The 26,752-nt window shown below is 30.5% G+C and overlaps 2 protein-coding genes and 1 long non-coding RNA gene across 3 annotated transcripts; 2 read left to right on the forward strand and 1 right to left on the reverse strand.

Annotated features, from left to right (window-relative positions):
• Positions 1–281: 281 nt before the first annotated feature.
• LOC126679114 (uncharacterized) lies at positions 282–2,496 on the forward strand. The gene is made up of 3 exons (XR_007640819.2): positions 282–615; positions 697–781; positions 2,244–2,496. It is a non-coding gene; the product is annotated as an uncharacterized LOC126679114 (long non-coding RNA).
• Positions 2,497–6,987: 4,491 nt separating this feature from the next.
• LOC126676360 (uncharacterized) lies at positions 6,988–9,393 on the forward strand. Its single transcript, XM_050370546.2, has 3 exons — positions 6,988–7,153; positions 7,644–7,970; positions 9,038–9,393. Exons 1-3 carry the CDS (start codon positions 7,087–7,089, stop codon positions 9,175–9,177), a joined length of 534 nt encoding a protein of 177 aa, XP_050226503.1. The 5' UTR covers positions 6,988–7,086; the 3' UTR covers positions 9,178–9,393.
• A 2,170-nt stretch (positions 9,394–11,563) lies between these two features.
• On the reverse strand, positions 11,564–17,145 carry LOC126664977 (laccase-7). The gene is made up of 7 exons (XM_050357618.2): positions 16,712–17,145; positions 15,515–15,666; positions 14,704–14,948; positions 14,419–14,547; positions 13,407–13,898; positions 12,038–12,508; positions 11,564–11,853 (listed from the first exon to the last, which is right to left on the reverse strand). The coding sequence occupies exons 1-7, from the start codon at positions 16,802–16,804 to the stop codon at positions 11,723–11,725; spliced, it is 1,713 nt and encodes a 570-aa protein (XP_050213575.1). The 5' UTR covers positions 16,805–17,145; the 3' UTR covers positions 11,564–11,722.
• Between the last annotated feature and the right edge of the window lie 9,607 nt (positions 17,146–26,752).

The following is a 26,752-nucleotide window of genomic DNA, read 5'->3' on the forward strand; positions in this document are numbered from 1 at the left end:
CAAATTAGTGATGGATTTGTTACAGATTAGTGACAGATTGTAAAATATTGACGGATTTGCGACGGAAATTTCCGTTACAAATTTTGTGACGGAAAATTCCATCACAAATCCGTCACAAATATTTGTGAGGGACAAATCTGTCATAAATCCGTCACAAATTTGTGAAGGAAACTACTCCGTCACAAAATTGTGACGGATTTGTGACAGATTTGTAGCTGATTTGGCGTCACAAGTATTTGTGACAGACATATCCGTCATAAATATTCAAATTCCGACCGTCTGTCACAATTCCGTCACAAATATGTGACGGATTTGTGACGGCTATTTCCACCATAAATCATAAAAAAGAAACAAACCCTAATTTCCCTTTGCCAAAGCCACTTCCTGTGGTAAAAAGGGACATTTTGCCAAAATTAAAAACAAAGATACCAATCTCTCAAATTAGATCCTACCATCACATTATCATCGCTCCTCTTTCTTTTTTCCTTGACCTAATTTTCTCTTTTCTTTCTCAAGTGCAAACAGTTGTGCTCCTTCCTTTCTCCGCCGCTGTCCAAATATGAAGCTGAAGCTTTCTCTTCCGCCTCCTGATAAAGAATCTTTCGCTAAATTCTTGTGAGTTCCTTAATTTTCTGTATAATGTTAATTATTTCGTATTTTTATTTTGGCTAATGATTGAATCTGGATCGGTGACAGAACTCAAAGCTGTACTTTTATGGATGGCGATCTGCTTGTTAATCGCGATAGGGTTCGTATTGTCTCTCAAATTAAACCTGAAGCTGTAAGTTTTGTCCAATACTGAAATCACCGGATAATGTCGTTGCTACAGATGTCGTTTTGAAAATTAACGCGAAATTCTATTTAGAAATTTTTTCCTTTTTACTTAAATTTGGCTTAGGTTAAGTTATGGACCGACATTTTTGAATCTTGGATGCAAATATTTGCACATGTTTTTTTGTTATTTTGCTTTAGTTTACCTCTCAGATAATTTTATTAAAGTTTACATTTTTGAGCTTACCTTCATTGATATTTTTATCCAATGATTTAGCATTTTATTTGCTAATTCTTGAATGAACATATGGATTATCATACTACTCGTCCAACTCTGTAGCGAATCTTGCAAATAATGTTTAACTTTTTTATATTTTTTCTGAAATGAACATGTATTTATGTTGGAACACCGGTCATTTAGAAATTGGAATGGTTTATAATAAGCACTGTCAGTAATTGTTAGAAACTTTACATTGTTTATGGTTGCTGTGGAAATTGGAAACATTATAGAATTGCTATTATGGACTTTAAGTTTAGAAAATTGAAAATTAGAAACATTGGTTGATGTGTGACTTTAGTTTAGTATTTAGAAATGTTCTATGAAGACATATTTGTTGCTTTGTGAATAGCATTAACCTTTTAATAGTGGACTGAGTTTCTTTTTCTTGTAAGATTAGCATTAGTTAGCAATTTTGCATGAAAAGTTGATTAGTTAGCATCAAAAGGTACTCTCTGTTTTTGGGATCCTTATTAAATGTAAAGTAGTCTAAAATTATACAGTATGTACATACCAAGTTCATTTTATGTCACTCCTTTCGAAATGCCATTTTTTTGGTAGCTGAAATGTGATTGTGTACTTACTAAAATGTTCTTGCAGCCTCATTTATTGTCAAGTCCTAATGAAATTGCTCATAATAAGGATATTCTATGGATCTTTTTGATGGCATATGATGCTAGAACTGTTAAGTTGAGTGTACTTGGACTTTAATGTCTATAAAAACTTATATCCCATGATGCAATTGCTCCCTCATATGTGAAGGAGATATTCTTCACATTAAAAGTAAGTATTTTTATATTTGGCTTGAAAATTTAGTAAATGCTTGGACTTCATGGAAATGGATCTTCTAGTGGTTCCCAAATTCTTATCTTCGACAGCTATGGTGGTATGTTATCAAATTGGCTAGTTTAAAAATAGCTTCTCTAGCTGATTAGTTTATTTATTTTAAAAATGACAATCATGTTCTTTTGTTTCTCTTGGAGCTGGATTTATTGATCCCGTCAATTGTTTTATTGAGTTGTGATTTGTGGAGCCAGCTTGAATTGAAAACTGGACAGTCTACTTTCTGTTTGTTGTTATTTTATATGTTTGTTCTTATTTTATACAAATCTATTTTATACTTTCTCAATTGTGTATCGCAAAAACTCAAACTTAGGATACATATGCTATAACTTTTCTTTCTACTGTCTTGCAGCTATAAAACGTTCGGGTTATATAAAATCAACGAAACTATCACGAACAGTGAAAACAAAAGCTGGAAAAGATATACCCCCAACGTCAATACCCTCAACACAACCAAGAAGACCGCCAGCTGTAGCAGTAGTTTTTGCAAATTTTTCTATTATATAAGCTTCGTACTTGTAAGAATCCTTTTATATATGTATAAATACTAGTCTGTATAATTGATGAATAGCTATAATTAATTTTATTTTGTTCTTTTTCCATTATTTATAGAAAAATCAATTAATTAAATATCATTGCATTTACAATAGTAATAATTTAAATAAATGGAAATCTGTATCTATAATTCATGACAAGAAAAAATGTTATCCGTCTTGTGACGGATTAGTGACGGAAATTTCAGGATCCGTCACTAAGCCGTCATAAATTTGTGACGGAAATGGCCGTCACAAATCAGGGCCTTCACAAATCCGTCACAATTAGTGACGGATTTGTGATGGAAAATCCGTCACAAATCTGTGACGGATTCTTCCATTATTCTCATTAACATTTGTGACGGAATTTTCCGTCACAAATCCGTCACATATTTGTGACGGATTAGTTTTTCCGTCACAAGTTATTTGTGACGCCGATTTTGATGACGGACAACAATCCGTCACAAATCCGTCACAAATGACGTTTTGTGACGGATTTGTGACGGATTTTTCCGTCACAAATCGCCTGTTTTTTTGTAGTGAAATAACCATAAACCAAACAAATTTCAACAAAAAAAATTCACTAAAGTAAAGTTTAAAAACGAGAATAATGATTTAATAAAATTCACCATCCATCTCATTTTCTTATGAGAATCAGTTTTATTCTTATTTTTTTCATTTTGCTTTTGGTATATATACTAAATGTTCTAAATGAGTTTTAATTATAAGACGACATTTCTAAATTTTTTACATATGAATTAACCTTTTTCAAATTGAAAAACAAAACTCTAAACTTTAAACGACTGTATAAAAATATGACATATAATTGGAGGACTTTAGGAAGCTAAATAAATAGTGGTAAATATACACAAGTAATGTTGAAAGTTGAGCATCTAGGTCATAGACTGCTGAAAATTTACCAACAGTCAAATACTTATTTTTATAATTTAATTTTTATGAATCCATTTTTTCAAATAAAAAAAAAAAAATTACTCTCAAATACTCTACATACGTCATAATTTACAATTTCAACAATTTATTTGATAATTAAATGATATGATCCTTCATTTTTATTTTTGTTAATGTAGTTCTTCTGTTCAATTTTGATCTTAGTCTACTAAGTCAAAGGGTTTATTAAAAAAAATTAAGTTCAATTTAGTCTTTAAACCTATATTTATAACCTGTTTAAATAAAAATTATAATATTATAAAATCTAATGACTTAATGACTTCAATTAAAGTTTTTAAATATTTATTGACATTTTTTAATGTTTTAGTTTTAAAAAGTAAATGAAGTAAGAAAATAATTTTTTTAAGAAAACAAAAAATTAAAATATAAAAAAATAAAACAAACTAAATTGAATCTCATAAGGATATTATTTTTTATTCATATTTATGTCAAAAATAAATATAAGAAGTAAATAAAAATTAAATATTTTAGTTAATTTTTTTGACTTAATTGACTAAATCCAAAATAAATAAAAGAATTAAAGTGCTAACAGAAATAAAAATAGAGCAAAATATCACTTGATTTACAAATAAAGTGGACAAAAATGTGAATTATGATATGGAGAGATAAAAGAGTGATTTTTTTTCAATTTTTTCTGGTACAAAGTACATGAGGTGTTTTGAACGAGTCTCAACTATAAAACGACAGGCTTTCACATCTGGACTATTCACAACTCGAGTCGGATAGGTCCCTTACAAAAGGTAAAGATTTAGCCCAAGTTTTAAACGGTTGCATATATGAGTACGATTCGAACCTATGACCTTACTTAAATTAGAAGAGCGCCTTACGAACTCTTTTACGCCTTGAAATTCTATCAGTTATATTTGAATTGTAAAATGCATAATTTTTTTGAAACTAATGATTGTGCATTGTCTGGTTAAAAATATTTAGAGTTACTGAATTTCTACTTAATTTCGAAAAATGCATTTGTAATTGATTTATATCTTTAAAATGACTGAATTTTAATTAGTTGATCAGTAATTATTTTTTTTAACAGAGATATACAAAGAAACATACTACACTACTATACTATTACAATATAAACTATACACATACTACCATTTATACTTGTATGCAAATCCGCCATGCACGTCATCCACACCGTGTTACGTTGAATGCATCGCCTTAACGGGCTCGCCAACTTGACGGAACGATGCCGCATCCGCTGCTTCTGACGCTTCTGATGCTGCTCCAATACCTTCAATAATTCTTCAAATGTGTGCTCCCTCTTGTCCACATGAGGGGTAGAACCCAAGACCTCTTGGTCTTATGCCTCACTCCTTAACCAATTGTGCTAAGAGGTCATTGGCAGTTGATCAGTAATTACTTCTAACAAAATATGGCTCAAATACTGATATGGAATCGGAATTAGGACTATATCACTTCTTAATAAATAAAATATCCACGCCACACTTGTCATGTCTGATTCATACACACTGATTTTTTTGGTTAAATTTTATTAAAACACCATTCGATCAATAAATTAAAATCCACTAATCTTAAATAGTTTAATCAATTTTTAATATTTTTTATTAAGTATACTAGACTTTAATTAGTAATTTTTAAAGTTTTTTTACCCATGTATCGTCCTAAGTATAAAAGAGTTATCATCTTGTTAATAGGTGTGGGCTTTTGTCAAATTTATTGTAAAAGATTTTTCATGGATTGGTGAGTTTCACGATGATATGAACTTGCAAAATAGAATAGATAATTTATCACACGGTGGTGGTCTGATCAATTTTTCAATGCTTAAGTCAGTGCTGAATTTAAAAGAGAATATTATATTTAAATTCTGTTATATGTGTAGACATATACCTCAGTCCTTTATATATTGATGAGTGAAAATCTCATCGAGTTCTAATGAAAGTGCTTTATTTTATGAAGTTGAATCTGAATAGAAAAGTATTTATATTCAGCATTTTTCCCATTTTAGGAAATAGGATTAAGTCCTAAATAGAGTAATATTCTTATATTGCAATTTAATCCCAAATAGGAAATTATCATTAATTCATCTAAAAAATTTAAGTCTTCTAGAATCTCCATTATTTATCGCTGTCATAGTTGATTTTGAATTTAATCTCTTAATAAGTTTCGTATCCAGATAATTGATCTTCTTTAGCGGCCAGATTTTAGAGGATTTAATTGCATGTTATCTTTTTGAACGAACTCGTATCGAACTTCAATTTTTGGCTGACGAATCTCGTAGGATCGACAATTTGCTAATACTGTTCGTTGGTTGTTGATTTTTAACTTGGTTGTTTTGTGGCGAGTTCTAAGGTAGGCTTCAGCGGACGTATCCTCGTAAGACTCGACTTTATAGTATGTGGAAAATGAGTTTCCATCCGTTTTTATTGTGAAGCTGGAATTATATTTGGATTTCTTTCATATAAAAATACCACTTTTTCTCAAATTATTTGAAAAATATGCTCGTTTTAGTTTTCTTTTTACAAGATACGCTATTTGTATATTTTACAAAAATAAGTTTTTGATGAATTCTTTTAAAAGCATAATCTTATAAATAAAAATAATAAAAAAGCATATTTTTTTATCAAATAAATATACTAAAAAGCATTTTTTTAAAAAAAGAGAGTAATTTCCTCTTAATACTTATGCGTCTCGCTTGACTTTTAAAAAACTAAAAAAAGACATTGAAAATAAAATTGTTATAAATAAAATTGGTATAGATAATTTTTATAAATTTATAGAAATTTGTTTTAAAAAATAATAATTTTTGTGTTTGATTTATTTTATAATTTTACAAAATTAGTTATATATATGAATTCTAGAATTTAAGGAGTTATTTGAATAATAAGAATAAAATACTTTCAATATTTAAAAACAATATATTGAAAAATATAATAAATATAAAATATGTATTTGATAAAAATAAAATATTTGATTAAATTATAATTATTTTAAATATAATTCTTAACTAATTTCATTTCAATTGAATTACTTTTTAATAATTAAATATAAAAATTCATTTAAAAATAAAATTTACATCAGAATTAAACTAAACACCATGTTATGCGAAAAGTGTCACAAACTTTTGCGCCTCGAAACTTCTCATTGGAAAAAAAAAATTAAAGGTATATTATAGAAGCTAATCCATGGTGTGAATTAGGAAACCAATGAGTTTTGAGGTATAAGAAAGTCAAGTAAACATGATACAGCCAAACACGTTATAAACTATTCTTATTCTTCTTATTACTATCAATTAATTAATTATATTTTTAAAAATTAGAAAATTGAATTTTCTTTTGACAACCACGTATACGTATCAAACAGAAACAGTGATGAAACCCAAGAGAAAAATGGAGAGGGCCAAGCACTAAAAACTTGTCAACCAAACGCGTTCCTAAATATAGAGCAACGCGTATTTTTCTATTTTAAGTTAATACACCTAACACAATCGTATAACCAAAGAACGTACACCTTTTTAATTCATAACATAAAGTTTTTATTTATACTATAATTTTATATGAATTATATTTAAAACTTAGTTAAACCCAAGCCGTACCTCAATCTCTATAAATAGCTCAACCGTTTATATTGTCCTATAAATACAAATCCTCTCATTTTTATTCTCTCAAACACACCAAACTTTTTTGCCTATTCTTCTTCTTTAACTTCTCAACAAAGAAATCATCAATTATGGCTTTTTTTAGATCATTGGCTTTGGTTCTTTTTCTCTCATCCCTCTTCCTTCATGCAGCAATTGGTATGTATCTCATTCTTTGTTTTTGTTTTATTTGTTCATAAAATCTATTAATTTTTATATATTTATATATATACAACAATGTCGGAAGGGAACTAACGCGGTAAGATAGACATTCGTCTTGTTTGGCCGCTAGTTACCTATTGTTTTCGCTTATTTCTTTAATTAATTGTAGACCTTTCTTTTTTTATAAATCGTCTCATCTTGCGTTTCTTTTTAGATCACCAACCGTTTTTTTCCTTTCTTTCTCTATTTTTTCTTCATTTTTTGATTCCACCATTAAAAAATTGGATATTGTATGTCTTTCTTTTCACATTAATATTTGAAATATGCGCATTCAAAAATATTTTGTGAATATTTGTTACGTAAAATGATTTATCAAGAATACCCACTTGTTAAATTTTTTAATTATGAATATTTTTTTCTTTCATATATGTTATTTTTTGACAAAATAAATAATGGAATGCAATATTTTGTTTTGTTCTATAAATAGGTGAGCTTATTTGCGAAGATTTGCCACAAGATGTGTGTGCATTTTCCATAGCAACATCCGGAAAGAGATGCTTGTTGGAGACGAATGCGAAGGCCGACGGGAAGGTGGAGTATCAATGCAGAACATCGGAAGTAGTTGTCGAACGAATGGCCGATTACATCGAGAGCGATGAATGTATAAATGCCTGTGGCGTCGATAGAAATTCTGTCGGCATTTCTTCTGATGCTCTTCTTGAACCTCTTTTCACTGCCAATCTTTGCTCTACTGCTTGTTACAACCAATGCCCCAACATTGTTGACCTTTACTTCAATTTGGCTGCTGGCGAAGGTATTTTAATTTAATTCTCTAACCATTTTTCATGACTATATAATTCATAATATTTTGATTTTTTTTCATTATTCTTTCACTATTTTTCAGTTAGGTCCAATTTCATTAGCATAGGAGTTGAAGTTAGGTGTGACTAACCATAATTTAATGTGAAACTTCCTTTAAGATTTAACTATGAATTTAGTGACAATAACAATTTTCAAAATAATATCACAATAAACGTATATCTCATTGGATTTATATTGGACGATAGTCGGTTTGATTGATGTCCGAGTCTTATTATATTATCACAATTTTTTATTAAGGTGAAATTTTATTACTTTTATGGTAATATATTTTTACTGATGAATATATGGTTTTATTACTTTTACTTTTTGGTTTTTCAAAAAAAAATGAAAATGATTTTATACCATATAGATTTAAGCATAATTTAATATTAATATTCCATAATATCACGTTTGAATGCTATCATAGTATATAATAAATAGTCATAGAACAAGAAATATATATGCATGAGCAAAGTCTATACCATTTTGAGGTTCAAGACTTCTTCGTCATCAATAATTCTTGATTGAACATACATATATAATCACGCCCATAATAATAAAAAAAAAATAGAATAATTTATCCACCCATAATTTTAACACATTTGCTAAATATATTATAATTTTTATTTTTTTATTAATTTGATCGAGTTTTGCCATATATATATACACAACTCATTAGAGCTGATTTGTCGCGATGTTGTATACACCATATAGGCTAAATTTCATACAAATAAACGTATAACATCACGACTTGTCAGCTCCAAAACAATCATGAATATATTTCATAATATTTTAAAAGTTGATAGACTAAAATTCATAAAAAAAACACGTGTATTTGTCTTTTTAAAGCATAATATGGTACATTTTCAATATTGTTTTTACTTGGCCTTCAATCAAAGAATTCTAGTCCCTATCTTTAAATACTATAAAATAGTTGATAATGTGAAAGATGAATATTATTCCAAATCCAAAAATGAGGCATAGTATCTTACACAAATTGTTTATACAAATATTTTGCAGGTGCATTTTTGCCTGATCTATGTGACGCCGCCCGATCCAACCCTCACCGGTCAATGATTCAGCTGATGAGCTCAGGTGTTGCCGCTGGTCCTATTTCCAGCGAGGACTTAGCCCTTGCTCCTGCTTCAGCTCCTATGTAAAATTATTAATTATTAATCGTCAAAATTTATCATTTTGCTATTATATAATCATTTTTCAGTTTTAATATTAATATTAATATTTTGTATAAGTTGAGAATTAGGAAATATAGAGAGGCATACTACTTTATACGACCCCGTTTACTGGTGTATTGAGTTGGGTTTGTTGTGTATTCTTATTTTATACTGATATTAAATAAAATACAGATTTATACTTAATTATTGTGATCACTTTTTTTTTAATTAAAACAGAACTTAATTGCTCGTGTGCAAGATTTAAAATTGTGTATCCTAAAAAATAATACTAGCTTAATTATGTAGAAATATTCATTTTTTTTATGATCCAAACTTCCAACATTATCAATTTTAATCTATTTTTTAATTTTTAATTTTAATTATAACTATGTATCCAAATTAAAAGGAAAGAATCTTCAAGTATTCTTTTTATATTATTTTAATTTGTATTTTATCATTAAATTTTTTTATCATAAAAGGCGTTAAATCGAGTACCCAAATTATAAACAGAGACTGAAGGCTTATTTTTTCAAAACCCAATGGTTTGAAAAAAACCCTCCATTTTTAGCCCTTTTACCATAACATTGTAAAATCTCTAATTACACTGAAATTCGTATCTTTCACTTTCAAATGCACCCCCAAACATTAAAATCTACACCTTTTATTTTTAATTGCACTTTCAAATATTAAATTGACCTCTTTTTCAATATTTCATATTTTAAAATAAATTCTAAGTAGTTCTCAACAGTGCTTTAAAAACCGAACCGGTGGCCGAACCGGCGAGGCCACCGGTTTCCGGTTCAACCGGTTTAATCGGTTCAATGACCGGTTCAACCGGTTTAATAAATTTAAAAAAATTTGAAAAAAATTCTGGTTAACCGGTTTTTTACCGGTCCAATCCGGTCCAACACCCGGTTTTTACCAGTTCAATACGGTCTAATCCGGTTCAGTCCGGTCCAACCCGGTCCAATCAAAAGATCCGGTTTTTCACCTTTTCAGACCGGACCACTGACCGGTTTGCGGTTCAACCGGTCCGACCGGCCGGTCCGGTCCGGTTTTTAAAACACTGGTTCTCAATGTTATAATTAAAACAAAAACTCATATTCCCTGAAATTTCAAAAATTAGCAATTCCACTCTCAAGTACTAAATAGATCTCTTCTCCATTTGAAAAAAGTTAAAATAAGTCATCCATTTTTAACTCTTTGTGTGGAAAAGAGTTCAAACGAATACTTTATAAGGGTTTTTATGAATTTTTCTCGAGTGAAAAAGAGTCCAATTTGATTTTGAAAGTGGAATTGAAACCCAAAAGTGCAAATTTGGGTGCAGCTGACAAAATTGCAACGTCAGAGTGCAACTGAAAAGTGGCTAAAAGGTGGGTTTTTTTGTGATTAAGTCTATAAAAATCCACCTCCGTTCTATTTGGACTTCACCGCCTTTACTCTGTAAGATTGATATAAAATCAATTCAATTAAATTTAAATTAAACAAATTTAATATACCATTTTTAATTTAAATTTTATAAAAAAATTCTGTCGTCTCTCCAGCTAAAAACTGAACCAGATCTGGTCGTCTTTCATGGGAAGATGAGGACCAGCTCATCTTCCTCACATGGGAGACGAACATCCCATCTTTTATGGGAGGAAGACGAAGCGTCTTCCATGGAAGAAAGACAACAACCAGATCTGGTTCGTTTTCCGTTGAACCATATTTGATTTTTTTTAAACGAATAGCCCCACAGATGTTTGCAGAAAAGACACGACAATATTTTAAATGTTAATATATACATGATTTAAAATAATTTTTTTAAATTTCATTAGTTATAGGGCGGGATGGAGGCAACAAATCAAGAGTAATATGACATCTTTTACTTTTTTTTAATAATATTTAAAATATCAATAATATATTTAGAAAAATAATTAAGATTTAATATAATATGGAGGTGGAGAATTTTTTAATTATTTAATTAAATTAACATTTTTTATTTTTTTCTCAAAAAATTTGATATTTTTTATTAATAACTAAAAATGATATATTAAAAAATTTATTTAAATTTAATTAAATTTATTTTAAATTAATCTTGCGGAGTTAAGGCGGCGAGGTTGAAGGATGGCGGATGTGGATTTTTATAACATAATAATATTCATTTGTATTAAATAAAAAATTATTATGGATTTTATTTTTATTTTTTTGAGAAAAAGACAATTGTGAATGAAGCAATTTCATGATTTCATCATGAATAATTTAATCAGAATATGTAATTGTACAATTTTTTAACAAAATATGAACTTGAGAATAAAAAAAAAGAAATTAAAACAAAAGACTCAAGTATTATTTTTTTTTATGGAATTTTAAAAAATAAGACATGAAAATAATAGGAACTTTAATTTAATTCTTTAACAAAAGTATAGACTACCCCTATAGTACTAAAAATTACATAATTGAATTACAACAATACTGCAGAAATATATGTGAAATTAATACAAACTTATACAAAAGAATCCAGCACTACTCGAATTGATTTTCATATGGAGATCTAACACTGAGGTAAATCGGCGGGTGGAGGTGGCAAGGTAGACCCAGGAGTCGGTCCATTCTGTACTATAAAAGCCGTTGCTAGTCCCCACGGCAAATGCACATCAAGATGACAATGCATAAACCATACACCTACAATATATATTCAACTTATATTACTATTGCCAACACTAATTAATTGACTAACCATCTCGATAAATATAATTAGTTTATTGACGCATACGTATGGATATGAATATGCATTCAGTTCAAACCGAACTAAAATTTCGATATTTTTAAACCAAACTATGTGGAGTAATCATAAGATAAAATTTACCTGGATTATTGGCAATGAATCTAACAACCGCCCATCCTCCAACAGGCACTCCAATAGTATTTCGTACTTGAGGATTAACAAGATTAAGCTTTGTAGAGCTCTTAACATCATCATAGTTTCCAAATCCTTGAGCCAACACATAAAAATTGAACCCATGAAGATGAATAGGATGATTCTCCACCCCGATCAACGCCGTGTTCTGCAACACCATTTGCACCGTCGTGTTGTACTTTAACACTTTCACACTCGTCGATTTCGGAGCGAAAAGCAACGACAAGTCGTTGCTTACGTTACCATTTGTATAATCAAATTTGACCGGAGGCTTATTGGGGAAATTAGGTTTATAAATCCCACTAATGTTGAAAAAGAATGCTTGTAACATTGATAAACTTGTAGGGAACTCAAATGAATGATTGTTCATGCTAGCTGATAATCTCTGTCCATTTGGTCCTTGACAACTAGCATTGTTACCTGATAGAGATATTAATAATAAAGTTATAATTAATTAACATTCATCTGGCGCTTTTTATATGTGGATGAATGCCTTATTAACATAGTATTAGAGCTTTTATAATCTAAATATTTAGAGTTTTTGACAATCCTAATTAATTAACAAAATACAAATATCTAAAAAAACTAAATTTACAAATTAAAGTGGATCTATAATTATTAAGAGCGAGCAAACAATTACTTTAGTTAAAAGTAGATTGATTTAACCCAAACCGATCTACACTATAATTTTATCCTTTTAACTGAATCCGCCGAATTAATTAAATTAATTGAAAGCATAGAAAAATAAAACCCGCCAAATTAATCGGTTATTTTAGTTAAACAAACCGAACCAGTTATTTTATTATTTAAATCAAATTTATCAAATGCATCAATTAATTTAATTTCATTATTTTTAATATTTATTCACACTTTAATTTTAATTGAAATTTTTCGTGCAAAATATCTTAAAACTGAGGCTGAAACATTAAAAAATATCTCAGCTTTACTTTTTTCGTTTATGACTCAAACTTTTAAAATCGTCAATTTTAGCTTTTTTTCAGTTTTTCAGTTCTAATTATAGCCATTTGTTTAAATTAGAGTGGGAAAAATTTCACATATTCCTTTCATATTTAAAAAATTTGATAATAAAAAAGCAAATTAGAACGATGTAAAGCAATATAAAGTATGTGAACTAATTATCACTCTAATTTGAATAAATGATTACAATTAAAATTAAATATAGAAAAATACGCTAAAATTGATGATTTTAAAAATTTGAGCCATAAATAAAAAAGATTAAAAAAATAGAATATTTCCGGTTGATTAAACCTAACTGTAAAGTTAAAGGGACTTAAAATTAGTTAATCCTTAATTTTACCTTGTCCTCCACAGGGAGCTAGTCCAAGCCCTACGGTCACATACATTTGCTCATCAATTTGACGTGGCACCGGAACCCAGTGTGGCCCACCCGCTAGCCCAGTGAGGTTGCTGTAGAATCCATGAGCTGTGAGTGTGTCATTGGTGGCCGGCATTACAGGCATGATGGGTGTCGCCACCGCGGAGCCGCCTTGATAAGCAAGTACGCCTCTTGTGGTTGTGTTATCAAACGGCACGCCCGCAGCACTAGCATATGGACTTGCAGCCATGTAATAAGACCCTACTGGCTGATCGGCCTTTAGAAGAACGTCCGTCGTCATTCCCGGACCGGTGACGACGACGTCGGTGACGTAAGGGTTAGTGTAGGCAGCGTCGACGGCGACAACTGTCATGTTGTGATTGGCTACTTTAAAGAAGAGCTGATTATTGAGTGCAGCGTTGATTATTCGCAGGAGATAGGTTTTGCCTTTCTCTACCTTAAGCTTGTACATCTCTGAATATTCGAGCAGAAAAATAAAAACAAAACTGTTAATTTAAAATGAATAATTAATTATAATTGAAATAGCATGCATGATTAAGGAACATAAAAAACTTAAATTTTTAACCACTTAAAAAATCTTAATGTTATCTTTTATCAATTTAAAATTAAATTATATATATGTTTATATTTTTATCAATTTAAACTTATTATTTTGAATTTTTTTATTTCAATTATAATTAAATTTCTATTAAAATTTATTTTAGTGAATGTCTATTATAATTAATTAAATTGAAAAAAAAGATATAAAGATTAAACAATCATGTAACAACTATGACGATTATTTAGCAAAATGCTCAATTGATCAAATTGAAGGAATTTAGTTAAAATTGAGCATAATTTTAATATTAAAGTAAAAACTAAATAAATCAAATAAAATTTGAAACAAAAGAATAAAAATGTGTACAAAGCATTAGACGTTTGATTTTTCTTTTTTGAATCTTGATTATGTCACTAATTAATTATAACCGCTTACGTTTCTGAGAGCAATTGTAGAGATCACCGGGCCATCCATTTATGGTGTAAGCATCTGAATTGTTGGGTGCACCACCGCTGGCAAGTGCCTCATTTTCGACATCAAGAATGTTAGCATTCCACCACTCTCCTGCAATATTAACATGAGTCACCACTAAGTAAAGATAATTTAACTTATGAAATAAACATAAAGTCCTAACTAATTAATTAGTTTGTAGTATCATACGAAAACCGAAATAAACATTAAATTATATTAGTATAAAAATATGCCAAATAAAATATTTACCTAATAAAATGGGGACTTCTTTGTCGGGTTTGGGAAACGGGTACGAAAAGGATCGTTTTGGACGGATAATAAGAGCACCATAGACGGTGGCTCGAAGGGTAGAGACATGGGCATGCCACCATAAGGTACCCTCTTGTTTTATGACTTTAAATTTGTAAGTGAACCTATTTCCAGGGATTATGGGGCATTGGGTTACCATACTAGGTCCATCTGCCCACCCACTAAGAAGTTGAAATATTCCATGCCTGCATAGCAATATCAAGTCAGATTAGTCATAAATTTAATGGATTTAATTGTATTAGATGAGTTTATATTATGATTCTTTATTATAACAGTATTTTAGGATGGGATTTGGTAGTTGTTGGAATGTATGTTTTCATGCCTTATATTTAATTTTATATTTTGCTTGTTATTGTTGTTTATGTGAAAAAAATAGAATTTGATAATTTATTGTTCGATCGATATATTATTAAACTAAACATTAAAACTTGAAAGCAACAACAATTCGCTTTTAAAATTAAGAAATGAGATAATACAGTTTGGAAATTTTGTGAAAACATATTCTTTACATCAATGCCACGTAGGCATCACATGTGAAAATTATATAGTTGGAGATTATTAAAATGAAATCATGCGTTTCAGGCCAAATTGGATAAAATTGAAGGTTCGGACCCTTATAAAATTTTCATAATAGGTTTGTCCTTTTTTGATCATTTGGTCTAAAAAAAAATGTAGGAACTAATTAAGGTAGTGATTTTTGACGATGCAAGAGTATTTTAGGTTTCTAAGTAAGAAATAATTATTGAATTACCAATGTATAGTGATATTGTAGGGTGACTTATTATGCACATGAACTATAAGAGTATCGCCCTCTCGAACGCGTAGAGTCGGGCCAGGGAGACTTCCGTTCATTGCAGTTATCACTTGTTCATTGCACAGTCGCCGGAGAGTTAAATTTTGCACCTGAAAACATACATATTCATCGTGTGAGTTGCATTAATTTCTTGAGCTAAAATCTTTCTCTGTCTTAACTAAATATGGATCATGAAGTAATAAAGATGTAGTAGTATGGTAATTAATGATTATTTTGGAGTTAGATCTTTGACAAATGATTCAAATATATGATTCATATGTTTTAAATAAAAAATAATTCTTTTTTTTTGTTTTTCAACAGAAGCATTTTAATATTAAGTTGACGTGACAAACCGACTGAAATATGTTTTTGAAATATTATGTTGAATTTTCATGCCAAAAGTCACTTCAAGAATACAAAAACATGTAAACTGATTTGATTATATATTTTAAAAATTTATTTTAGCTGGTTGTCACAATAACTTATTTTTTATTGGAACCTGAAATGAAAATTAAAGATATATGATATTGAGAGAATATAAATAAATATTTAGGTATTACATGCTATAGATTAATTAAGATCTCACTCAAACATTTAACTATTTAAAATGTCATCTTTAAATTTAGAAATTCCATACTAAAATACTATGAACAAAGGGTCAACGCGCCCTCTGAACTTGTAATACGGGATCATCAAACTCAATTTATACTTTTTTGAGCAATTAACTTCAAAACTATACATTTTTTGGTCAAATAACCCCATAATTTATATTTTTATTTCAAAAAATGGATTTAGGATAATTATATCGCAACAGTTAGTGAAGTATCTAATTACTTTTTTGCATCTCCCACCTCCGATTTGTATTTTACGCATTTTAAAAATACAATTCTAGGGTTTTTTGACCCAAAAATGAAGAGTTTTGGGGTTAATTGCTCAAAAAATATAAATTGAATTATATGAGCCCGTGTCACAAGTTTAGGGGGCGCATGGACCCTTTTGTTCGAAATATTATTCTCTTGTAACAAAAATAAGTATATTTGCAATGAACAAACCCTAGTTCCTACTAATTAATATCTCCTTTTTTGCATGGCTAATTACATATGCATATGCAAATAAAATAATGAACAAAGCACAAGAAAGTGAAAGGAAAGTTACATGAAATGAGTGTTCCACAATTGCAGCAGAAGCCAAAGAAGAAGCATGAAGAGCTACACAGAAAACGAACAAACATAGTAAACGAGACGTCATGTTGATCAAGGGGGCGGAATTAGAACTACCCAAAGACTAGGGTAGACTCGAGCCCCGGTTCACGACAGTTTTTTTTTTTTTAAAAGAAGCACGGTTTGTAGTGAATTTGGGACTAGAAGAAGGTCAAGTACGGACCATCAAAATGTAAAAGGTAAATTAAAAGTTAAGTCCGGACTGAAAAAATTCTAAATTCGCCACTGATGTTGATCCTGAGATTTAGAAAAGAATGTGAAGAGAAGAAAGAAGCTAATTATAAGAGCGAAGAAAAAAAGAGAAAACCTTTTAACATATTAGATAATTAATGACAGAGAACTAATGAATTTGTTTAGAACGTGGACAGATTATTTATAGCTGAATTCTACGTTGAATTCTCTCTATGTACAAAAATATCGTAAGCACAGACATATATTTATATAATGGATTTGATTGAGTCATAGTAGCTAGATATCAGGGTTTGCGTGTGCCGAGATGGTTAATAAAAAAAACAAAATTATTGAGTGAGATTATGGAATTTGAACATGGGGAATTATTGAATTAAGGCCTAATCACAAAAAAAAACCCCACCTTTCATGTTGAGATAAAGAAGAAGAAGAATTGAAGAAGAAGAGGAAGAGAAGTTTTATTAATCTTTAATCATTAGAGATTACAAGAGAAGCATAATCTGCTTTTATAGAAGAAGCAGATAACCGCCTTCTAACAGTCTTAACAGAAAAGGAATCTACTGTTAAAATAACTGCTGCTCTGTGACTAACTAACTAACTCTGTTAGTAACAACCTCTCAACATGAAACACATGAGTACAGCTGTATATGAGCTGGAAATTAGCAATCAGCTTCTCCTACTTGGATTGCTGACTTGGCAGCTTACTTGTATCTGAAGATACATCAGTAACTGCATTACCCCCTCGTAAGCTAGCATGGTAAATATCAAGCATGCCTAGCTTAGAAATAGCTATATCAAACAGTTGAGGAGATAGAGGTTTTGTGAAGCAGTCAGCTAACTGCAAAGAAGATGGAACTGGCAACAGATGAATAATACCATCAATGATCTTCTGTCTGATAAGATGACAGTCTATCTCAATGTGTTTGGTCCTCTCATGGTATACAGGATTATGAGCTAATTGAATAGCTGATTGGCTATCACTATAAACCAAAACTGGTTTGGAATGAGGCTGACCCAGATCCTGTAATAAGTAAAGTAACCATTGAACTTCACAGGTAGCAGAAGCAAGAGCCCTGTATTCTGCCTCAGAGCTAGATCTGGATACTGTATTTTGCTTCTTTGATCTCCATGAAATAAGAGAAGATCCAAGAAAAATACATAATCCAGAAATGGATTTCCTACTATCAATGCAAGTAGCCCAATCAGAATCAGTAAATCCTTTAAGTTGCATAGTGCTAGAAGCTGAGAAAAACAAACCCTTGCCTGGAGATCCTTTTAGATACTTCAAAACTCTATAGACTGCTGCAAGATGAAGTTTAGTAGGCTGGTCCAGAAACTGAGAGAGTTGCTGCACAGCAAAAGAGATATCTGGCCTGCTATTACAGAGATAAAGTAACTTGCCCACAAGCTTTCTATATAAAGTATTATCTGGCAATGACTCACTATCAGCAGCAGAAAGTTTTGAAGTTTTAAGCATAGGGGTTGGAGCAGGTTTAGCACCAATGAGACCTGTTTCTGAAAGCAAATCAAGAGTATACTTTCTCTGACACAGATTAATACCAGCAGATGTTCTAGCAACTTCAAAACCAAGGAAATACTTCAATTTGCCAAGATCTTTTATAGTGAATTGCTGGTGAAGAAAATGCTTGATATCCTGAACTGCAACCATATCATTGCTGGAAATTATGACATCATCCACATATATCAGCAAAGCTATAAAGCTGTTGCTTGTACTCTTAACAAACAAAGATGGATCAGCTGCTGCTGGACTAAACCCTTGCTGTAGTAATGCCTGAGTTAACTTTGCATTCCACTGCCTACTAGCTTGCTTGAGGCCATATATAGACTTGTTAAGTTTACAAACTTGTTTTGAATTAGCAGATTCAAAGCCTTGAGGTAATTTCATATAGACATCTTCATGTAGATCACCATGAAGAAAAGCATTATTGATGTCTAATTGAAATAAATACCAATTATGAATGGCTGAGAGAGCAAGCAAAGTCCTGATGGTAGTCATTTTTGCCACTGGTGAAAAAGTATCAAGGAAATCAATACCAGGTTGTTGAGTGAAACCTTTGGCAACCAACCTAGCTTTGCACCTTTCTATAGATCCATCAGCTTTGTATTTGATCTTATAGACCCATTTGCAGCCTATAGCATGCTTATCAGAAGGTAAATCTGTGATATCCCATGTATGATTAAGATTCAAGGCATTAATCTCAACCTGCATAGCCTGTTTCCAGCAATCCTGCTGGATAGCTTCATTATAGGTAGATGGCTCTTTGAAATTGGATATGCTGGTAGTGAAACAGTGATGAGAGGGTGAAAGGTTGTGATATGAAATGACCTGAGCAAGTGTATGTGGTATAGTGATGAATTTATTGGTATTGGTTGGTGGTAAAGAAACAGTATAGTCCTTGAGATGAGTTGGCATACTGATGTTTCTAGAGGATCTTCTAAGAACAGGGAAGTCATGTGCTGTAAAAACAGACTCTGGAGATTGAATAAGTTGCTGAGTAACATCAGTATGTGGTAATAAAGACCAAGAACTATTCATAGAAGGGGATGAAGGAGGTGATGGATTAACAGGTAAAGCTGTTGATGAAGGAATGAAGTGATCAAGTAAAAGAGAAGATGTATCTAGATGAATTGTATCAGTATTATTTGTTTTTGAAAAAGGAAATATTGATTCATAGAAATGAACATCTCTAGAAATCAAAATTTGCTTACTTTGAAGATTCAAAAGTTTATATCCTTTAATTCCAGTTTGAAATCCTAAGAACACACACTTGTAAGCTCTAGCTTCAAATTTTGTTTTGTGAGAATGTGTGTTTGTGGCAAATGCTAAACAACCAAAAACTCTAATGTGAGAAAAGGAAGGTTGTTTATTATAGAGTTTGAAAAAAGGAGTATCATTAGAAATGACAGGAGAGGGAGTTCTGTTAATAAGATAGACTGCATGTAGAATGCATTCTGGCCAGAAAGAAAGGGGTAAAGAAGATTGAAAAAGTAAAGATCTAGCCACATTAAGGATGTGTTGATGTTTTCTCTCAACAATGTTGTTTTGTTGAGGGGTAAAAACACAGGATTTCTGATGTAAAATACCATGCTGATGAAAGAAATCAGTCATGTTAAACTCTAATCCATTGTCAGAACGAATCACTTTAATGTTCTTCTGGAATTGAGTTTTAACAAAATAATGGAAATTTTGAATATTTATTCTGGCATCTGCCTTAGATTTTAATAAGAAAATCCAGGTGAATCTGCTATAATCATCAACAATGGTAAGGAAGTATTTGAATCCTTTGAGAGAAGTCCCTTGACAAGGACCCCAAAGATCAATATGTATCATGTCAAATATTTCTGTAGTGCAGGATTCACTTAATGGAAAAGAGAGTCTTTTTTGTTTAGAAAAATGACAGGAATCACATACATCCAAATCAGGAGAATATGAAATAAGAGAATCTATCTTCTGCAAAATTTTCAATCTAGAGCTAGAAAGATGGCCTAATCTGAGATGCCATAGGTTTGAAGAATTTGAAATTTTGCTAGAAAAAGCATTATTACAGAAAACAGATTTTTGAAAGATAAACTGATACAATCCATTCCTCTTTTCAGCTTGCCCAATCATCTTCCAGTTGGATAGATCCTGAATATAGCAGAATGAGGAATTGAAAAGGAGACAAAGATGAGGGTTATTAGTAAGTTTGCTAGCAGAAATGAGGTTGAAGCTGAAAGCAGGTACAAAGAGCACATCAAAAAGAGTTAAGAAATCTGTCAGTTTAACAGATCCTATATGGGTGACTGGAACTTGTTGTCCATTTGGGAGATTTACCTTTACACCAGTTACAGACTTATATGTGTCAAATAGATTGATGGAACAGATTATATGATCTGTTGCACCAGTATCTATAATCCAATTATTATGGAAATTCACAGCAGCATGCATACAAGTATGAATAACAGTACCTGATGTATGGTCTGGATTGAAAGAAGCAGAAAGAGTATTAACATGTGTTGAAGGAGGCACATTTGATGTTCCAGGTGGCTGAATCATGGCTAAAATCTTAGCATATTGTTCTGTGGTGAAGGGAAAAGGAGCTTGATTGCTGCTTTCAATTCTGTGTACTTCTTGCTGAGAAAAGTCAGTGTTGAAGTTTCTACCAGAATTTGCATATGACTGAGGTCCATTGTTTTCAATCTGGACAGAGTTGCTTTGTTTGTTCCTGAACTGGTACCCAGGTGGATACCCATGCTTTTTATAGCATATGTCAACAGTGTGATTGGTGAGTCCACAATAAGAGCACAACTGCTTCTTATTATAATATCCATATTTCTTGCTAGGATTAGGTCCTGTTCCCAGAATTCCCTTTCCCTTTGCATAGAAAACATTTGCTTCATTTGAAACTGAAGCATTATCAGCTTGATCATTGTGCATAGTATAACTATTCTCTGCTGGAAAATTTCCTCTAGCAGCAAAAGCATTGGTTTCAATCACAGCTGATTGTCCAAGGCCTAACTGTCTTTCAAATTGGCTAACCAAAGAAAAAACTTTGTTGATTGGTGGCAATGGCTCCATCATTGTGACTTGTGATTTGATTTGAGAAAAGTTTTCATTCAAACCTCTCAGAAATTTAATGACACGATCATTCTCAATATATCTCTTGATTATATCAGTTACTCCACAAGCACACTTAGTCAAGCATACACAACTAGGTATAGGCCTAAGATTATCCATTTCATCCCAAAATGACTTAACCACTGTATAGTACTCAGTTACAGACAGATTATTCTGTTTCAAAGCATATATTTCTTCATAAAGATCACCAATTCTTGTGGCATCTCCCTGAGAAAACCTTTCCCTAAGATCAGTCCATATATCAAGTGCATTATCTATGCAACCAATACTTTGTCCAATTGCACTAGAAACGGATCTACTAATCCATGAAACCACCATATTATTGCATCTTTCCCATATTTCATACATCGGATCAGTTTTAACAGGCACTGATATGGATCCATCAACAAATTTATATTTGTTTTTCGAAATTAATGCCATTCTCATAGCTCTAAACCAGGTATGATAGTTACCACCAACTAAAACATTGGGAACTAAATTCAGGGATGGATTCTCACCAGGATGAAGAAAATAAGGACTGGATATGGACTCTTCTGGTCGCAACTCTCGTGCATATTGATTCGCCATTGTTACTGCTTCAAGCTTGATTAATGATTAAAGATCAGAGTAATTTTGCGGAAGTATTCAGAAAACTAGTTTCATAGCTCTGATACCATGTTGAGATAAAGAAGAAGAAGAATTGAAGAAGAAGAAGAGGAAGAGAAGTTTTATTAATCTTTAATCATTAGAGATTACAAGAGAAGCATAATCTGCTTTTATAGAAGAAGCAGATAACCGCCTTCTAACAGTCTTAACAGAAAAGGAATCTACTGTTAAAATAACTGCTGCTCTGTGACTAACTAACTAACTTTGTTAGTAACAACCTCTCAACATGAAACACATGAGTACAGCTGTATATGAGCTGGAAATTAGCAATCAGCTTCTCCTACTTGGATTGCTGACTTGGCAGCTTACTTGTATCTGAAGATACATCAGTAACTGCATTATTTCAGCCCCTTTTCAAATGCACCCTGACGTTACAATTTTATCAGTTGCACGCTAATTCGCATCTTTGGTTTTCAATTCCACCATCAAGTACTAAATTGATCTCTTCTCCATTTGGAAAAAATTAAAATAATTCATCCATTTTTAACTTTTTGTGTAGAAAAGAGTAAGGGTTTTTATGAATTTTTTCCGAGTGAAAAGAATCCAATTTAATTTTGAGGGTGTAATTGAAACCCAAAGGTGCGAATTAGGGTGCAACTGACAAAATTGCAACGTCAAGGTGCAACTGAAAAGGGGCTAAAAGGTGTGGGTTTTTTTTGGTGATTAAGCCTTGAATTAATTATGCAATTAAAAGAAGAGGAAACTTCGTTATCTAACGGTTTAAGTTTGGCCAGCAAAATCTTCATAAACAAAGACCATGTTTTAATTTACCAAAGCTGATTGGTTGTGTGTTGTGAAGCAAATAAAGCTATTTTATTTATTTATTCATTAGAAATTTGTTTCTTATGATCGGAGAGAGAGAGGAACGATTGATTGTGGGAAGAATTAAACTAACGACCTAACAATTTACTGATTGATGTTTATACTATTTGCTTTTCATATGACGTCATTCACAATTTCGATCATTTTGCTTAGAAGTCAATGACGTTAGTCCTCGGTTTTTATTTTAATACTTTTAATATTATTCAACCATTTAATTGAAAAATTAATTTCAGTTTGGTTTTAAATTTATTTTTGATAATTATGAATAAGAATTATATTTTTATAAAATTTAATAATTTATTTAATAGAGCTCATTTTTTTTTTCATAATTTTTAAAATTAAAAAAAGAACTAAAAAGTTTATTTAAAAAATTAAAATATAAACACTTATAATAAAAATAAAATAATATTTATTAATCATTAGATATCATAAAATATAAAATTTATATTTATATTAAAAAATATTAAAAGTTAAATTGAATTTATTTTAATGAGTCAGATCATTAGTTTAATTGATTGTAATAAGAAAATATACAAAAATTAAAATAGTAAAGTAAACAAAAGGGAAATACAATTTCCTTTAATTTTTTAAACGTAAAAGAAGGCACTGTAAACTACTATCAATGTTGTTTTCATTATTATATTCCAAGATATTTGAAGAATTCCCATTACAAAATTAAGCTTTATGCATCAATATCTTTGGTATTTTGTTTTTTGTTTGAAACCAAAACATCATGTTTGAATTTTAAAACTATAGAGCCAATTCCAATACTTAATTAAGTTAAATACTTTATAAGTTAACGAGTTATCAATTTATTTCAAAAAAAAAATATCGAATTTTAAATTCACTTCAAAAAATTATAGAATTTTAGATTTATTTCAAAAGGCTAATCACCTTAAAAACTACCGACCTTTCATTTTTTTTTTCAATAACATCCCGACCTTATAATTTCGTCAATTGCACCCTATTTCATATTTTTATATTGCAATAGCACCCTAAAGTATTAAATTGAACTCTTTTCATTTGGATAAAGTTCAAAATAAATCCTTCATATTTTTAAAAAAAACTCTAAATATCATATGATGTTTTAAATTATACGTACAAACTCTCTTTTTTGTAGCAAAAAATATATAAATAAATAAAAGTCACAGCCTCCCTTCCGGATCCGCCGCCGCTCTCCCTCACCGCCTCCGTTCGAATGCCGTCCGTCACCGGTCTTCCATTAGATCTCGTTTTCCATGGGAAAGACGAGCTGGTCTTCCCCATGGAAAGACTAGCGAATCTACTGCTGGTCTTCCCCAGCTCGTTAGATCGTCTTCCCCATGAAGACCAGCAAATTCGCTGATCTTTCTTGGGGAACACGATATGGTCTTCTCCAAGGAAGACCAGATCTGCTGGATTTCCATTGAGAAAGCTAGAACCGAGATAGACAAGATTTAAAAAGAAGATGAGAACAAAAGGATATCTAAGATTCAGATCTTCTCTTTCAGCTGCTATCAGAAAAGAGCCATTTTCGTTAAACTATAACACCCCCAGCTTGATGCATATGGTGGCAAGAATGACCTGATGACACATTTAAGTTGTTTGCAGGTGCTAATGATGGGAAAAGACTCAGAGTCGGCAATATGTAAAATGCCCCCCCCCCCCACCACCCCCAAGAGGCCCATCCATTTTAAAGGAAGGGTCCATCCACATACGACGAGCTAGCAGAAGGTTATATATACCATTTGTAATGAGCATACGACGAAAGAAAAAAATCCAACTGTCTGAAAAAATGTTACAAAAACCCAAAAAGAGTCTAAAGAGTCTTGTCATTCATTTAAATGAAGAAATCATATTGGTCGAAATATTTGAATAATAACACAACAATAGATGCCATGAAAGACAACACCGCAATATACGGTTTCCGAGATAATTTAATTACCAACCCTTTAGAGAGCTATCTGTAATTGATCAACCAATCATAAAATTACATTAATTCTGACGAGAATTGTTTTTCTAATTTTTTTTAATTTGTTCTTTTTAGGCTTAATGGCAAAAAAAACCCAAACCTTTACAACTTGTTGCAATTATATCCAAACCTTTTAATTTTTGCAATAATATCCAAATTGCATTATTTTGTTGTAATAATATCCAAATTGCACTTTTTATATGAATTTTTTTGAGTTTTTTGTCATTTTTTTGGGACTTTTACTATATTATTATACATCAAAACATAATAATAGCCTAATATCTTAATTGAAAACAACAAGTTTAGCCATCAATTTGACTATTATTGCTACAAAAAATGCAATTTGGATATTATTGCAACAACAAAAATGCAATTTGGATATTATTGCAAAAATTAAAAGGTTTGGATATAATTGCAACAAATCGTAAAGGTTTGGGTTTTTTTTACCATTAGGCCTTCTTTTTAAGTTTTTTTTATCTATCTCGTTATGGTTGTACTAATATATCCATCATTCATTTAAAAACAATAATATATAAATATAAAAACTATTGAACTGATTAATTAACTAATTTAATAAGTGAAAAAAATAACTTGGCGGTTTAAAATATCGTCACGACTTAAGTTGCCGAAGTTTTTAAGCTGTAGAAATCTTTTGTTCGTTTTAATTAATCAAATCGTTTCCATACCCTTGCATTTTTCAATTGATCATATATAAATGAATAGTTTATTCTATTAATTTCAACAAATAATTAGACATGAATCAATTTATTTTGAAGAAGAAACATTTGGAGCTCTTCTGTCGCTGTGTTAGGTAGAAGTTGAATGTCTTTTTTTATTCATTTCTGTCAGATAGATGAGAGTTGGCCACTTGTCTTGCTAGTGATGTTTATGAGTCAAAAATCTATTGAAGATATATCTAATATCTTCTCCTACCACTTAAACTTATCGTATTTTCTGTGTCAGCTTATAAAATTCTTTTATTTTTTTAATCTCTTTTTTCATATAATTATATAAATTATAATGTTATTATTAAAAAAATTATAATAATTAATGTTTCCTTAATTTATATATAAAAGTCAATTGTCTGTTCTTAAACGGGACAGAGAAAATATCTATTATTTTTATTATTTTTTATTGACGTTTTAAAATAAATTATAAACAATTAAAAATATTTGTGTATCTGAATTTATAAATATTTAATTAATATAAATTAATTTGCTAAATTTTTTAGTGAAGAGTTCAGCTTTGTAAATTAGATTACTAAATTAATGGAATAATTTGATAAGATTAATGTCAAATTTATAACAATTATAAAAATCCTAAATTGAATGATTTATTGATAAACAAATATTACTTTCTCCATTCCAAAATAATATTACACAACTTTACTTTATTTTTTCTATCATACCTTTTATTAAATGTTATGAATTCACATTTTATATTAATAGTAATAAATGATAAATTTTAATTAAGGACAATATAAAAAAATTAACAATATAAATTATGATTTACAAGGAATATGAACAACTATTTGGGACAAAAAAGAAGAAGAAAATAGACTATTATTTTTGAACGGATTAAATGAACAACTAAAACAATAAAGGGAGTGTAAATTTAAGTTAAAAAATTAAGTAATTTACAATAATATTTCATAAAAATTAATTAATTCTATATTAAATAAATTTTATATTAATTATATATCAGTTAATTCAATATTCTCAGCGTCCATA

Source organism: Mercurialis annua, linkage group LG1-X (assembly GCF_937616625.2).
Source record: "Mercurialis annua linkage group LG1-X, ddMerAnnu1.2, whole genome shotgun sequence".
In the NCBI taxonomy this organism is placed as follows: Eukaryota; Viridiplantae; Streptophyta; class Magnoliopsida; order Malpighiales; family Euphorbiaceae; genus Mercurialis; species Mercurialis annua.

Bases quoted from the DNA above. Each gene is read 5' to 3' on its own strand.
- LOC126676360 (XM_050370546.2), top strand. From the start codon at position 7,087: ATGGCTTTTTTTAGATCATTGGCTTTGGTTCTTTTTCTCTCATCCCTC. The intron at 7,154-7,643 runs GTATGTATCTCA...TTCTATAAATAG, and splicing joins CTTCCTTCATGCAGCAATTG to GTGAGCTTATTTGCGAAGAT. The intron at 7,971-9,037 runs GTATTTTAATTT...AATATTTTGCAG, and splicing joins CAATTTGGCTGCTGGCGAAG to GTGCATTTTTGCCTGATCTA.
- LOC126664977 (XM_050357618.2), bottom strand. From the start codon at position 16,804: ATGACGTCTCGTTTACTATGTTTGTTCGTTTTCTGTGTAGCTCTTCAT. The intron at 14,949-15,514 runs GTAATTCAATAA...ATTGCTATGCAG, and splicing joins TACAATATCACTATACATTG to GCATGGAATATTTCAACTTC. The intron at 12,509-13,406 runs GTAAAATTAAGG...TATCTCTATCAG, and splicing joins AGCTCCCTGTGGAGGACAAG to GTAACAATGCTAGTTGTCAA.